The 15,817-nt window shown below is 36.1% G+C and overlaps 1 protein-coding gene across 13 annotated transcripts in view; it reads left to right on the forward strand.

Moving 5' to 3' along the window:
* Positions 1-15,817, forward strand: part of Rapgef6 (Rap guanine nucleotide exchange factor (GEF) 6) — a 176,478-nt gene that overhangs the window by 31,956 nt on the left and 128,705 nt on the right. For 11 of the 13 annotated variants that reach the window (XM_006532560.4, NM_001252496.1, NM_001252494.1 and 8 more), the window contains 2 exons: positions 6,561-6,630; positions 13,589-13,732. In XM_006532560.4, coding sequence (XP_006532623.1) covers positions 6,561-6,630; positions 13,589-13,732 — 214 coding nt within the window. The remainder of the gene's footprint in view (positions 1-6,560; positions 6,631-13,588; positions 13,733-15,817) is intronic. The other 2 variants (XM_006532563.4, XM_030245697.1) reach the window with 1 other exon arrangement.

Here is a 15,817-nt window from a genome sequence, read left to right on the forward strand (position 1 = left end):
TTCCAGCCCATAGAAATACAATGAGGTTCTCTACTGGGGCAGCTTAACCTAAAGATATTAACTATTGAATAGCTTCATTACTATTAAGGATAAAAAAAATAACTGACCGCACCCCAACTGAGAGTGAGGACCCAAGTCAAAAACAAACCAGAAAGGGGAACTGTTTTTTTTTTTTCCCCTTATGACTGAAATATAGGCTTTATTAGAAAATATTATTCGCAGTCTAGTACAAAAGAACTTTAGAGTACCTCTTGCCAAAAATTAGTTCATACTGTCTGGGAACTGAGAGTATGAGCTGATGAACAGTAATGGTAAGTAGGAAAAGCACCCGAGTCTCCCCTTTCTTCCAGATGATGACTGGCCCACAGCTGGTAAAAGGGTCAGGATCTTTGCCCTGCCCTACTCAGCCCCACTCTACCCTGCCAACTGTAGAGCAAAGACCTTTCTTGTGTAGCCTCTGCTGACAAAACTGCCTCTGGCTCTTGGGAAAGTAGAACACTGACAGAATCTGCAACTTTTATCACAATGTAGGACTGTTGAAGGGTTAATTTCAATCAGAGAGTCAGTCCATTTGGAGTTGAGGAAGTAGGTGAATGCAAAATTAACTGGCATGGCATTTTAGCTAAATACTTTTGGATTTCCATTCAACAACAAAACAACTCTTTTTGACTAATAAAATATAACTATCATTCAAGAAAGTACAGTTCTAAACTCTGACCCAAATGAAGAGGGAACAGTCCTATTAATCATTTCTAACTATATCAATTATATATTCCACCATAATGTCTCTGTATATTTTATTGGCTAAAGTTTACCTTATAAATGTTCACTTCCAATACCCTGTATTTAAAGAGAATGGGGGAGAGAGTAACGTGTACAAACTATGAAAATCTATAGGTGTAGTTCTTATCCTTCAGAATTCTTGCCTTCAGCAAAAACTAGGCTGCTCTGGGTTCTTTATCTGATAGTGGGAGCTGAACTTTATTGTATAATGTTCTTGATTGTCTTGCCTTTTTTGTTGTTTTAGTTGTTGCTGTTCTAGACATAAGAGTTCTTCTAGCTACAGTTGTGTGCCACAAACCCAATTTCTTCTTTGTAATTGGGGTTAGTCACTTGTGACAATAGAATAACATCTGTTTGCTGCCTATTGGTTTAGTGGCTAGGGAGAAAAAAGATTGTGTTCTCCTGGTAAAAGCATTAAGACTAACCAAGCAAAGTTCAGAGTTGGTAGGAAGCAAGCAAAAATACTATAAATAAGTTGTTAGATTAAAACACTGAGAATACTGGGAAAAGCAAAGCATTGTTATAGCTGTTTTGCCAAAAAAAAAAAAAAAATGAGTTTCTTGATTGAAGGTAATGCAATCTGCAGTGCCAGATAAGAAAATATACTCTGTAAGCTCATGATGGTTAGCAGTACTAGCATAATCTAGAATGTGTTTGGTGAGGACAAATAACCTGACTCCTCCGTAATTGACGCGATCGATTATAAATTACGTGGCTCCTATAGTTGTCTTGTCCCCTTGAGAAATGCTAACATATTAGGAACTCAGTATTGTTCCTACTTCTGAAAAAATAGGTACTCAGATGTAATTTGATCCCCATCTCATCTTCTCTTTCTTTGCTGCCATACTCAGTATGTTTACAGTCTCACTGCTCAAGCACTGTACAAGCTTGGGAAAGAGACTGATGGATGTCTACTCTTGCCTTCTTAATTATTAAGAGCCTTCTCTGGAGCTTGACAGATGGTTCAGTAAGTAAAGTGCTTTCAGCCAAGCATGAGGGCCTGAGTTTAGATACCTAGCAAACATATAGCTATCTAGATGCATGCTCATAGTCCCAGCGTGGTGGGGTGGTAGTGGTATGGAATAGAGAAGATGAAGAGAGACAGGATCATATGTCTTGGTGGCCAGCCAGTCTAGCCAGAACACTGAGCTCTGGGTTCCCTGAGAAACACTGTTCTAGAAAATAAGTTGTAAAATGATGGAGCAAGACATCTACTGTCCACCTCTAGCCTGCATGCACATAAACATCTGTACATACATACTATAGAATAAAATAACAGCCTTCTCCATAGCATATGCCCTTTTAGAATCTACATGGACACAGGTATCTTTAAATTCTGTGCTTGTTCTGAAAGGTGCTCATTTACATACCTCTTCCCAGACTACCTTGTTACCAGGCTTCTAATTCTGTTCTTTGAAATCCCTGACCATTCAAAATTAGTAACTGTCTCTTTAGATCAGTAATTGTGGCCATCTGTTTATGAGAAGAACAGTCAAAGAAAAAAATCAATAGTTATATATAAAGAACTATAATGCATTATATGTGTTACCTCAGGTTCTGTTTCCTAGAAATTAATTCATTTTCAGCTTCTGTAGAATCAGCATTCCTTGGGAGCATGGGTAAGAGCTACAAGAAATAAATGGCAAGAGTAACATAGTGGCTTTCTTCATCTTCGTATCTATTTTAATAGATCGTGTAATTTAATAGGGTTAGTTCAGGAACTGGTGGATGGCTCAGCAGTTAATACTGGCTGCCTTTCCATAGGACACAGGTTTGATTATTAGTACCCACATGGCAGCTCACAACCATCTGTAACTCTAGTTCCAGGACACCCAACACCCTTTTCTGACCTCCACAGGCACCAGGCATATGCACATGGTGCACAGACATATATGCAGGGAAAACATATACACATTAAGAGTAAATATTAAATAAGAGTTAATTTAAGATTCAAAATCTAGGTATGATGGGAAAGCTCATAACTATATTGGCCTATATAGGGATGAACTAGGTCAGTTGAAGTGGAAGTTGGAAGTTCATTGTTGTATGATTCTTAGAGCTTCTACTATTTACTATTAATTGAGTAAAAGCACAGACTTAAAGAATAATGATGTTGAGTGGCCCTTGAGTCTGAGGGAGTTCAATGCCCCAATGCAGGGGGATGCCGGAGCTGAAAGTGGGGAGTGAGTGGGTGGGGGAACACCATCATAGAGACAGGGGGAGGAGGGTGGGATGGGGGGCTTCCGGAGGGGAGACCTGGAAAGCAGATAACATTTGAAATGTCGATGTTCATGGCCCATATTATCACCAAAGGCCATGAAGATGTTCCAGGGCTGGACTGCCACTTGCTTGGGACCATGGTGATATTCAAGCGCTACAGAGTGGATCCTGCACCTTGCCTGGGTAGCACAATAGGGCTGGCACTGGTGGCATGGGTGTGAGTGAGCCAGCCCTAAGGACATGAGAACTGCCCCACACTTGCCGACTGTGGCATTGGGTATGTTGGCGGGGTAGGGACAGTGCTGGACTTTGAGTTGACCAGCATCTATGAACTGCTGGAGCGTATGAAGGGGCCAGAGGAGGAGAGACTGGTATATCTTCTTGAGTTTTAGGGCACCCTGATCTACGTATGTAGGAAGTCCAGAACAGTTGGATATACATAGTAACAAGCAGGGGTGGGGGTGAGGATATACAGAAACTACTAGCAAAATAATAGTACACTGAATCTAGGGATGTATTTACAATACTGTGTTATCAGCATTAGAATTTTCCAAATACAGGGTTGGTTGTGCATCCAAAATCAGTTAATAAAACATACTATAATAAAATGATAAAACTGCCGGATGATTTAAGCATAGAAAACTATTGATTGAATACAAAACAAAGTGAAATTTGTAGACATACAGGCAGCAACTTCCTAACCCTTTACTTTGTGGTCTTTTTACTTTTTAATACCATTGTGTCATGCAGTTTGATAACTTGTTTTCCACCTTCGTTTTAGTATAGTAGATTCTTGAAATTTCTGTGTAAATCTTTGGATTGTTATGTCAGACTTTAAAATCAACTTTCTGGGATTTTTAAGTTATTATTGTAACTGCACTGAATCTGTACAATTTGGAGCTGTTGTTTTATTAATTGGATATCAGATTTTGCACATCTTATGTAAGTGGGTTCTTGTTTTTGTTATATTTCTTAAGATAGTAATAAGAATTGTTTTACTCTATAGTCTCACTATCTATAACAGATGTGATTATTTTGAGCCTTTTAAATTTGTGAGATCAAACCTAGCACTTCAGAACTGTATTATCATTGTTAAAAAGATGCATTTCTGTAGACAGTCTTTAATGTCCTTGTGTTATGTGCTTGTTCAGTTGGCTCTTTTTTCTCACATACCCACTAGATATGCTATGAATCACAGTACAGTATGGACTTGAGGACCTTTCCAGAGATCTCCAAAGTGTATAATGTGTGTGTGTGTGTGTGTGTGTGTGTGTGTGTGTGTGTCCTCTCTACTTCCCTTCTTTTATCCTTCTTCTCTTGCATTTCTATCTTCTCTCTGGTACTCCAGCTTTACAAATTTGAAAATTTTGAAGCAGTTTCTCTCTTAAAATTGAGTTGATATCTTTGAGTTCAATAACTGCTTCTTGGGTAGTGTTGTCAAGATTACATGTAGCAAGGATAGTAAGCTAAGCATTTTTCAAGGTCAGCTTTGCTGCTGCTTTCTCTCTTGGAAAAATATGCTACTCCTGAGCTGCTTACCTTCCATTATCTTGGAATTTGTCACATATATACTTTTATGATTTTCTTTCATTTTTGTATTTTCATTTACAAGAGTGTATGCAGCTCCTGTTCTGTGTTGCATGAAACTCATTTTGGAAACATACATAAAACGCTCCAGTATAGAAATAAAGTGATCTTTTTTTACGTTCAAAAGGTAATTTCATTAGATTTGGGTGGGAGGTGGTTTACTGTTCCACTCTGGCTGGCCTTGAATTAGATCCACCTGCCTCTGCCCATCTTGATTGCTGGAGTTAAAGGTGTGTGCCACAATGCCCTACTATTCAATTTTATTGAATTTTGTTTAGGATTTTTATTGGAAATTATTATTTGTTTGTTTGTTTGTTTTAATGTATTTATTTTTATTTATATGAGTTCACTATAGCTGTCTTCAGACACATAAGAAGAGTGCATTGGATCCCATTACAGATGGTTATGAGCCACCATGTGGTTGCTGGGAATCGAACTCAGGACCTCTGGGAAATCAATCAGTGCTCTTGGCCACTGAGCCGTCTCTCCATATCTTACATGTTATAAAATTGTAATTCTGAGTCTCCTTGTGAAAGTATATGCTACTTGTTGCTTTATTTAGACCCTGGTTCCAGTTCATTGGTAAAGTTTTGTAATTTGCCTTATAAATGACTTAGAATTTATTCTGAGTAGCCTTTTTTTGACAATAGTATCCTTCCCCTTCCTGTGTATTTAATGTAGAGGCAGTATTTTACTTTGATATATAATTTTTATTTCATACATATGAGCATTTTTGTCTACATGTGTGTATACATATATATTGGTGCCAGTGGAAACCACAAGAGGATGTCAAATCCCCTAGTCCTGGAGTTACGGAAGGTTGTGACCCACCATGTGGGTACTGATACTCAAACCCAAGTTTTCTGCAAGGGCAAAAAGTGCTTTTAGCCACTGACACTACACACACGTGGTTCACTTACACACACACACACACACAAGAAAAACAATAATAAGTAAATATAAATAACTTTTTAAAAGCCAAATTTTCTAAAGTTCTAACAACTGTCTAGGCCTCTTATGGAACAATAAAAAAATTATTCACTAAATACGAACCTAAATGAAAGATCATCTCAGATTATTAAAGGACACAGTATTATAAACAAATCATTTCTTACTTGGGTCTATTTCGTATGTGCCTTTATTTTCTCTAGCTATTTCCCTGAAACCATTCAAAATTTAAAAGATAAGGCTCAGAGTAATCAAGTCTGAGTTAAGCTAGTAGACTATACAGTAGATCAGTTCCTATTGCTGATAGGAACTGTAAGCACTATAACAACTCTCAGACCCATCACATATCTCTGTGTCACCGTGCTAGTGTCTTAGATCTCAAATTTAAATGTACGCTACAGGGTTTGTCTTTGTGTCTCATGTGTTTGACAACTTTTTTTAAAATTGACCTTTCTAAAGCTCAGTTTTTCTTTTATTTCTTCTTAGTTTTGATTTGCGTAGAAATCTTTTTCTCAGATGAAGCATATGGAATACTTAGCATAGACTTTTTAAGGCTTATTTTTTTAATTTTTTATTTTTTCCAGAAATAACTAATCTGGCGATTCCATTTTTTAAAAACATCATTTTATTGTCTATCTGCATTTCTTCATTACTAAAATGTTTTTTGTTTCTCTATGTTATTTAGTATAATAATGTACTTTTATAAAACATAACTATACTATCACATCTTGAATATTTTTCTTTCAATTTAGTCTTGTTTAAGTGTTTAGAATTTAAGATTAGGAAAATATCTTACATAAACAATTATGGGGACTAAGTAAAGAAATTTTGGAAAAAGTTGTACACAGAATTGAAATGAGATTTGTCATATATGAGCAATTAAGAAGAACTCATTTGTTTTTGTTAGAAAAATCTCAGTAAGATGATCAGAATTTCTCAGTTAATGTCTTGGAGCTTTTATTTTTCCCATATTGACATACGTTATAACTTCTGCTAAAGAAATTGTTTTTCTGTTTTTATAGTTTTGGTAAGCAGTTTGGAGGAAAAAGAGGATGTGATTGTCTTGTGTTAGAACCTTCAGAAATGATTGTGGTAAGATGCTGAATTGCTTTTTTGTATGCTTCAGTTTCAACTCTAAATGTGGTAGGCTTTCAATACTCAAGAAAGTTTCTTTTCCATGGCCTATCCTATGATGATATTTAAATAACATCAGAACCATATAGCACCTTTATATATTTTTATCTCTGACACTTCTGTTGTGGTTGAAATGATGTCTAAAATGATAATAGAGGTAACATGTCCCAAATTTGGTAACTTTCTTTACCTGTTCCACCAGAAAATTAAAAAGTAGGCTCGGGGGAATGCGGAGAGGAAATATGTGTATCTCTGTCTGTGTGTCAACGAAGTGGGGAGGCCTCTTTAAAGGGACATAATTTTTTTCCAGTGTTTTTTCCTTTGCCAGTAATGGAGTCAGTAAACTTCAGATGAGCTGAGGGGAAGAGCTAGAGAAAATAAAGGCACATAGGAAATCGGCCCAAGTAAAAATAGTTTGTTTCCAATACTTGTACTCTTTAATAATTTGAGATAATATTTCATTTAGACTTGTGTTTAATGAATATATTTTTATTTTCCATAAGAGCCTAGATAGTTGTTAGAACTCTAGAAAATTTGGCTTTTAAAAAGAGTTATATTTATATGTATGTATATTATGTATGATTGTTTTTCCTGCATGTGTGTAAGTGAACTACATGTGTGCAGTGTCCACAGAGGTCTAAAGAGGGTATTGGCTGCCCTAGAACTGTAGGTGGTCAAACTGCAGTGGATAACAATGTGCTTTAATACTTAGTGCACATGCAAGAGGTATATAGCATGTTTATGTATCAGGAAAAGTCAGGAAGTCATTTTAGGCTACAGTCATCTTACATTTGCTGTTTGAAACGTGGAGCTGTTATCTCTTTTTTGTAAAGGGAGTTTGTTTGTGATGTTGTTGTTGTTTTAGAAAATGTTTAAAAACCAAGCTAAGCTCTGGCTACTGGTTGTGCTTAAGTTCCTTGAGATCCCCTCAGTGAAATGCATGCCAGCATGTTTAAAGCCCAGAGTTTATTCTGGCATTTTACCATGTCCTTTTTATTTACTAAGACTTAGAAATCGTTAGCTTACATTTTCATGTACCTATTAATTTATCACCAGGTTGTTTAAGTATTTGACTGGTGGGAGGGTTCATCAGGTAAAGGTCCTTGCCACCGAGTCTGACAGCCTGCTCTCCAGAAATTGTTCCCTGACCTCCACCATTGGTGTGGAGTGTGTGGGTGGGGAGTAAATAATGTAAGAAGATGTTAATAAAAAGTGTTTAAGGATTGTTAATTTTTGGCTGGGTGGTGGTGGCGGCCCACTTAATCCCAGCACTCAGGAGGCAGAGGCAGGCGGATTTCTGAGTTCGAGGCCAGCCTGATCTACAAAGTGAGTTCCAGGACAGCCAGGGCTATACAGAGAAACCCTGTCTCGAAAAACAACAACAGCAACAAAAAACAAAAACAACAACAACAAAAAAAGAATTGTTAATTTTTAAACGAGTAAACTTAATGTGCAACTAGTTACAAGCCAGACGTCATGATTCTCGCTTTAATTCAAGCACTTGGCCAGGAGGTGGCAGGATGAACATGATTTCAAAACCATATGATGAGTCAGGCGGCATGGGTTACTTAAGACTTTGTCTCAAAGAGAAAAAAAGAAGAGGAAGAGAGAAAAAGAAGAAAGAGGACTAGGGTGAGGAGACATATATTACTAGCCAGAATACTAACTAACATACATACATACATACATACATACATACATACATACATACATACATGCATACAGAAAATTACTGCCTAGAATTTTAATGTGCACATTTAATGTATTAAATATGCCTTTAAAAAATATTTAACAATGAATTTCCCTTTATACCTCTTTATCATCTTTTTCCCCTTTAAGAAACAAAGTATTTTCATTAGCTGGCAACAATGTAAAGGAAACATTTAAGAGAATTTAAAATAACCCAGGACCCAGATCAAAAACACTCCCATTGGCGAAACCTAGGGACATTTGGGAATTCAAATAAAAATTTATAGTGGTGATGGTGCCTTCATATATCATACAAGTAGTTAAAATCTTGATGATCTGAAGAAATGAAGAAGGATGATGAGCTAGCACTCCTTGATGGTAGAATGCCAACTAACAAATGGTAAGGAAACACTTGGCTTACAATTGGTAAAACTAGGGAGGCTAATGTTCAGTTAGGCAACAGAATACTTAGGACATCACAGAGGATGTTCCTAGCAATTATTTATAAAGGGGACATTACTAAATTTCTGATGTTAAAATATGGCAGATTTTCATCAGAATAGTAATTACTGCTACTGCTATTTTATATATACACACAAACTAATGGGATATTACTCCTGTTGTGACAACACTGAGAAGAAGAAAGGTCATGACTAGAATGTATTCTTGTTCAGCATTCATACTTAAACAAAAGTCACAAATTATCAGACAAATTAGAGAATGTTCTACAAATTGATGAGATCTCAATGACAGGAGATAGAACAGTCATGGAACCATTCTAAAAGACATAAATATAGCATCTAATGAACATAATGGTTGTTTTTCTTTTGACTACTGGACAGTGGAGAATTGTAAATCCTGTTAGCAACATGGCATACAGGTAAGATACTATTGAAACCTTGATTTTGATAACTGTTTTGCTAATATGAGAAAGTTCAAGGGATAAGAAAATGCATGTTGATAAATTTCATGAGAAATAGACAATGTCCCTCCAGTTACTTTTTAGAACTGTTTTTGCTGATTCATCTGTGTTTATAATGCTTTATTAATTATAGTAGAAAATAATCCAATATTTCAGAATGTATTAAAATGTTGAGAATTCATTGAAATATTTGATCTCTAGTAACTTCAAGGATGATTGGAACTACCTACAACCAGACACCTTTTTCTTCATTGGATGTGTTAGCTTAGTTGGTATCTTTCAAAGCAAAGATCACTTTGTTGCCATGGTTGTAAATGCCTGTAGTTCCAGAACCTGAGACAGGTGAAATGCTGAACTTTCAAGGACAATGTGGGTCATAGTGAGACCCTCTCTCATAAGCAGAAAAAAAAACAATTTATCTTGTTTTTAAGAGGTTGTGAATCTGTTATCTAGAATGCATTTCATTACAGTCACAAAGATTTCTTTTCCCTTTAGGAATTTTTAGGTTGAGACTATACTTTAAAAGGTTCTGTACATGATTTTTATTTCATTTTATTTTTTTATTTTTGATTTTTAAATATAGTTTCTTCCAGGTAGAAAGATAAGGACAGCTACTTAACAGCCTATGACCCAATACATTCTTGGAGTTAGACCAGTTTTTCTTAAGAGAGAACAACTATATGAAAGGCACCCATGGTGTAACTTGAAGACTTCATCAAAAATTAAAAATAATGATAAAGGGTTTTATTAGCAGGCAGTCATTGGCATTGGAAAGCATCTAATAAAATTGGAACTTTTGTCTTTGCTGGGAGTGTGAGGTGCTGCCACCAGTTAGAAAAATGGTTAGGTAGGTCAACATATTACCCATTCATTTCACCCCTACATATATAACATCTGGTAAACGGATGTACACATTATCCATAATTTCCCAGAAATAGAAATAGCATAAATATCTGCAACCTGAATAAACCTTATTCAGTGTCCATAAGATGGAATAGTACTCTGCTTTATATAGAGTGAGCTGTCTATTCTTCCATAAATTAACAAACCTTGAAAATACTCTGTTAAGTGAAAGAAGCCAGAAGGGGTGAGGTAGTGGTGATTGGGATGTAAAGTGAGTAAATAAATTAATTGATAGAAAAAAATATTGTGTTGAATGCAAAAATAAAAAATGGAAAGAAGCTAGACAACAAAACCATCAGTTATATTACTTCATTTATATAAGTTATGTACAATAGGACTCCAGGTGGTGGCACATGCTTTTAATCCTAGTACTCTGGAGACAGTGGCAGGCAGAACTCTTGTGAGTATAAGGTAAGGTTAGGCAGGTCTACTACATACATAGTGAGTTTGATGCCAGCGAGGGCTATATAGTGATACTCTATCTCTGTGTGTGTATCTGTGTCTGGTTTTTTTCTTCTCTGTCTGTATACCTCTGTGTGTGTGTGTGTGTGTGTGTTGCAAATAAATATTATATTACAGGAGAGAAATTGAACTAATAGGTAAAATTGAGATTAGTAGTTACCTTTTATAGAAAGGACATAGAGATGAAATACAGACAGATGCTGAATTTCTTTAGGGTGGTAATAATGAGCTAGACCTAGAAAGTGGTGACTGTTAAAGAAATTCATGTCTATACAGAAAACCACTGAACTATGAGTAGGTTTTTTTAATATGTGAATTTTATATTAATAAAAAGAAACAGGAAATGTCATAGGTGGTTTGACTACAATGGTAACTAGAACAAGACTACAGTACTTCCGAGTACCAAGGGAACTTTTTAAACCAACAAAGAATACACATTTTAGGGCTGGAGAGATACTCAACAGTTAACAGTTGTGCTCTTGCAGAGGACCCAGGTTCGATTCCTAGCACCCACATGATAGCTCACAACCTGTTATTCCAGTTCTGTTGCATGTTTTTGATTTCTACAGGTGCAGCCATCGGGCCTACACTTGTAAAGCATATATACATGCAGACAAACTCCCATACACAAAGAATAAAATAAATCTAAAGAAAAAGAGTACTCATTTCAGAGAAATAAATATAAGAAATAGACCTATAACAGTGAGGCTTCATTTATGTCATAGAACCATGTGCAGTAAATAAAATGATAAGTATACTGCAAGTGCATATATAATATGTCCCATAAATAAGTATAATTGTGTGAATAAATAAGTATAATTGTGTGAATATTCCAGGAATATTGCAAGTTCAAGGTCAGACACAGATACAGAGCAAGAATCTGTCTTGGGAGAAAAAATAGTTTAAGGAAGAGAGATATATGGCTTTGAATATCAGGAGTAAGAGTTTAAATTTATCAAGGGTAGGGAGATGATGCTGATTAACAGTACTGGCTGCTCTTTAGAGAAGCTGAGTTCAGTTTTCAACACCCCAGTTCCAGAGGGTCCAGTGCCGCTTTCTGGCCCCTGCAGACACCAGACGTATGTAGTGCACAGACATACATGCAGAAAAAAAACCTATACACATAAAATGAATTTTTAAAATTTCAATAAGTATGGTAAACATTGGCTGTCCATTGTCATATTAGGACACCTGACAGGATGATTATCTTGGTAGCTTATCTGACTACAGTATGTGATTGGAGAACATGTCTAAAGCAACAGGATCACTGTTGATGTATTATAAGACTGAAGTGATTAAAACTCAGGTAAGGGATGGTGATGATACTGTTAAAAGAAAAGGTGGCTGGGCGGTAGTGGTGCACACCTTTAATCCCAGCACTTGGGAGGCAGAGGCAGGTGGATTTCTGAGTTTGAGGCCAGCCTGGTCTACAAAGTGAGTTTCAGGACAGCCAAGGCTACACAGAGAAACCCTGTCTCAGGGAAGAAAAAAAAAAAGAAAAGGTGTTAGGAAAGGGACATGTACAAACAATATTGACCTCCTGAGAAATGGATCTGGTCTTTGGAAGATGAGCATGGAGCTGGAAATTGATTGTTGACTGAATTGCTTAATTCATTGCCTAAAGCATATTTTGTGATAGCAGAGAGATGTGATATTAGTAGGAAAAGTAGTTGTAGAGGAAAAAAAATAATTTCTATGTTAGGTTAGTTATAAAGTATAATTTAGAACTTAACAATATACGTTTGAACAAAGATTTAAGTTTAGAGAGCTGAAGAGAATGTTCTTAGAGAGGACTCAGGTTTGGTTCCCAGCACCCACATAGAGCTTCTCACAGCTCCAGGGAATCCCATGTCCTCTTCTGGTCTCCCTAGGTACCAGCACATGTGTAGTATTGACTCACTCAGACATATACACATATGGGCATATAAGTGAAAAATAAATCTTTTTTAAAATATTGTTTTTTAAAATAACTTTTTTTTATTTGTTTGTGGGGGTTGGTTTTTTTGTTTTGTTTTTTCGAGACAGGGTTTCTCTGTATAGCCCTGGCTGTCCTGGAACTCACTTTGTAGACCAGGCTGGCCTCGAACTCAGAAATCTGCCTGCTTCTGCCTCCCAAGTGCTGGGATTAAAGGCGTGCCACCACTGCCCGGCGATATTGTTAGTTTTTATAGTAGTGATATATACTCTGTAATTGGATAGCAGTCTTACGTCAAGATTACAGGTTTTGCAATTAGATAGTCCTGCCAGCTCACCTTTAGTAAGGGTCACTCTTGTGACCTGGAAAGATACTAGTCCTTGGGGGTTTCATTTTGTTTTTTTACCTAGAGATAATGTTGTAGATTTTTTAAAAATATATATATATATACATACACACACACACACACACACACACACACACACATATATATAATATGTCTATTTTAAGTGGGCTGTATAACAGCTTCTCTGTTGTTTTTAAAGTTGCCATCCTTACTGATGTTGTTATGCATTAAGGTGGACAAAAAAAGTTTCTATCAAATAATAGAGTAATTTTGTTTTGCTTTTCAGTAGTTCACTAAAATGATAGCCATGATTGTTTGGTAAGTAAAGTAAATGCATAATAAGGCAGTTTGTAATTAGACTAACATCCAAGTCATAATTATTGAATGTGTAGGTGTAGCTAACAGCCTTCATTTCTGGTAAGAGACTTTACTTAGACGGATATGTTTATGTGCTCAAGACAGACAGTTTCCTGGAAGGAAACTGTGGTCTCTAGTTCTTTATAAAAACATTGTCTTTAATCTCTTTCAACTCAGAACATTGCCTTGTACAGACTGTTTCTTCAGGCACATTCTTGGCAGGAATAAATGAAGCTTCCTTATGAGCCTTTTAAGACTTCATAGACTGTCTGAAAGATGGAAAAACTGGATATTTAATCAGGAATCTGAACATGTATTTCAGGTAGAGAATTCCAAAGATAATGAAGACAGTATTTTACAAAGAGAAATTCCTGCCAGACAGTCTCGACGAAGGTTTCGGAAAATTAACTATAAAGGAGAACGCCAAACCATAATAGATGGAGTGGATATTAATAACTACCTTTCGGTGAGTATATGTCAGACTTTTTTATGGATCCTTGATTTTCACATAAAATGTCTTTAATTTAAGTGGTTTTTGGTCTCTACATGTAAAAGTTATGGTAAAATAAACAGTTTTTAAAAACATTACTACTTGACTGTTGGATTAACTAGAAATTTTCTTATCTGTGGGAATTTTGCTTTAGCTTTAGTTTTACTTAGAGTAATTAACCAAAATAAGTATTTGTGGTAGCTTAGTACATAAATTTGTGAATTTTCTTGCCTTTGTAGTGACTGAATTAGGATGTAAATTAAATCTGAGAACTCAGGCAGTCGACTAATGGGAAAACTTAATATGATGGAAAAAATAACAAAAGAAAGAAAACCATGGCAGTTCTCCTTGGCCTGCAGGACTGTTAGTCACTCATAAAAACAGGCACTAGTGTAGAAATGTGTATTAAAGTAAAGAAGCAAATGAAACATTGAACTTTGTTAAAGCTAGAGAAAGGAAGCTGTTGCTTTAGAAGTCTTTTTTTTTTTTTTTTTAACTCTGTTGTTGCAGATAACATCTTTTTAGACTGAGAAATGAAATAATTTGAAGAATAGGCCCATGGGCATCCCTACAGCTGTCCTCCTTTGGTCTGAGTTTTAAGTGACAGTATTAGAGAGATGGGAGAGTTGGTTGCAGAAACTGACAAGAGTCTGTTGCTTTCGTTTTCAGGAAAGAAATGCTCTCATTATATGGCAGGGTAGAAGAGGATAGTCAGGAAATTGGCTTACTAAAATAAGAATAGGATTCAAGGCAGCTTTAAAGAGTCTGTCACATTTGCCTAATTTCATTAATAGAATGTGTTCTGTTTCTGAAAATAAACATACTGGTTCCAAAATTTGCAACTAATACTGGAGCCACACAGAGAAACAGTTTCTTTTTAAATACACAGTTTATTACTGGGCAGTAGTGGCCCACACCTTTAATTCCAGCACTCCGGAGACAAAGGCAGATGGATCTCTGTGAGTTTGAGGACAGCCAGGTATACACAGAGGAAACCCTGTCTTGAGAGCCCTTTACCTGGTATATCATCTCTGTGTGTGTGTGTGTGTGTGTGTGTGTGTGTGTGTGTGTGTGTGTGTACACGTACATACATATACATTATATGTATATGAATTTCCTGTTACTAATTAAACTGTCTTTTACCTTATTATATACAATGACTATTTTAAATTTTTTAAACGTGTTGTGATTTTTAAAAGCTTATATATAGTTTAAAATCTTTGCTGCTAGATTTTCTTTTACATTTTGAATGAGTGCATAGTGCTCTATTATAACAATATGCCACAATTAACTAATTTGGAACTCAGTATTTGTTCATGTGTACTTTTTATAGACTATATCAGTGTCCTGTCATCACTTGCATACAGTATACACTGATCAATCCAACCTTTTATATATCTCCGTCAATACTCTCCCTAATCTCTTGTTAATCACATTTTGCTTAGATTGACTGTCTGTCCATGTTTCTGCGTGGGTATGTGAAGGTACATTCACCTGTAGTGTGTGTGCCCTATAGAAGCTAGAATCCAAATTTAAGTATATCCCTCTGATGAGCTATACCTTAACTTTTGAGAAAGTCTTTCAGTGAACCTATAACTCACCATTTTGGTTAGATTGACTAGCCAACGAAACACTGAGATCCAAGTTTCTGTATATATGTATGTACCTGTACCATTATTACCTTTATAGTGATGGGGACTCTAACTCGGAACCTATGCATTCTTTGCCTGCTGAACCGTCAACACTGCCCCAAATTGGTTTTTTCTTGGCTTCGCCTTGAGAGAATGCATTGTCTTTCTATATCTGATTGTACAGTTAATGTAATTCAGATCCTTCCTTCATGCTTCATTTGACAGGATTCGTCTTTATGTCAGAATAATAACTGCATTTTGAACATATACTACATTTTGTCTTTGTCCATTCATTGGTGGGTTCATGCATCAACTCGAGTACACCAAGGATGGGAGTTGCTCTTTAGCATGTTTCATTTTCTTTTAGATAGGCTGTTACTTTATTGCCAGGGCTGCCTTTGAATTTGTGATACACACACAAGGGGAAGGA

Source organism: Mus musculus, chromosome 11, assembly GCF_000001635.26.
Source record: "Mus musculus strain C57BL/6J chromosome 11, GRCm38.p6 C57BL/6J".
Lineage (NCBI taxonomy): Eukaryota > Metazoa > Chordata > Mammalia > Rodentia > Muridae > Mus > Mus musculus.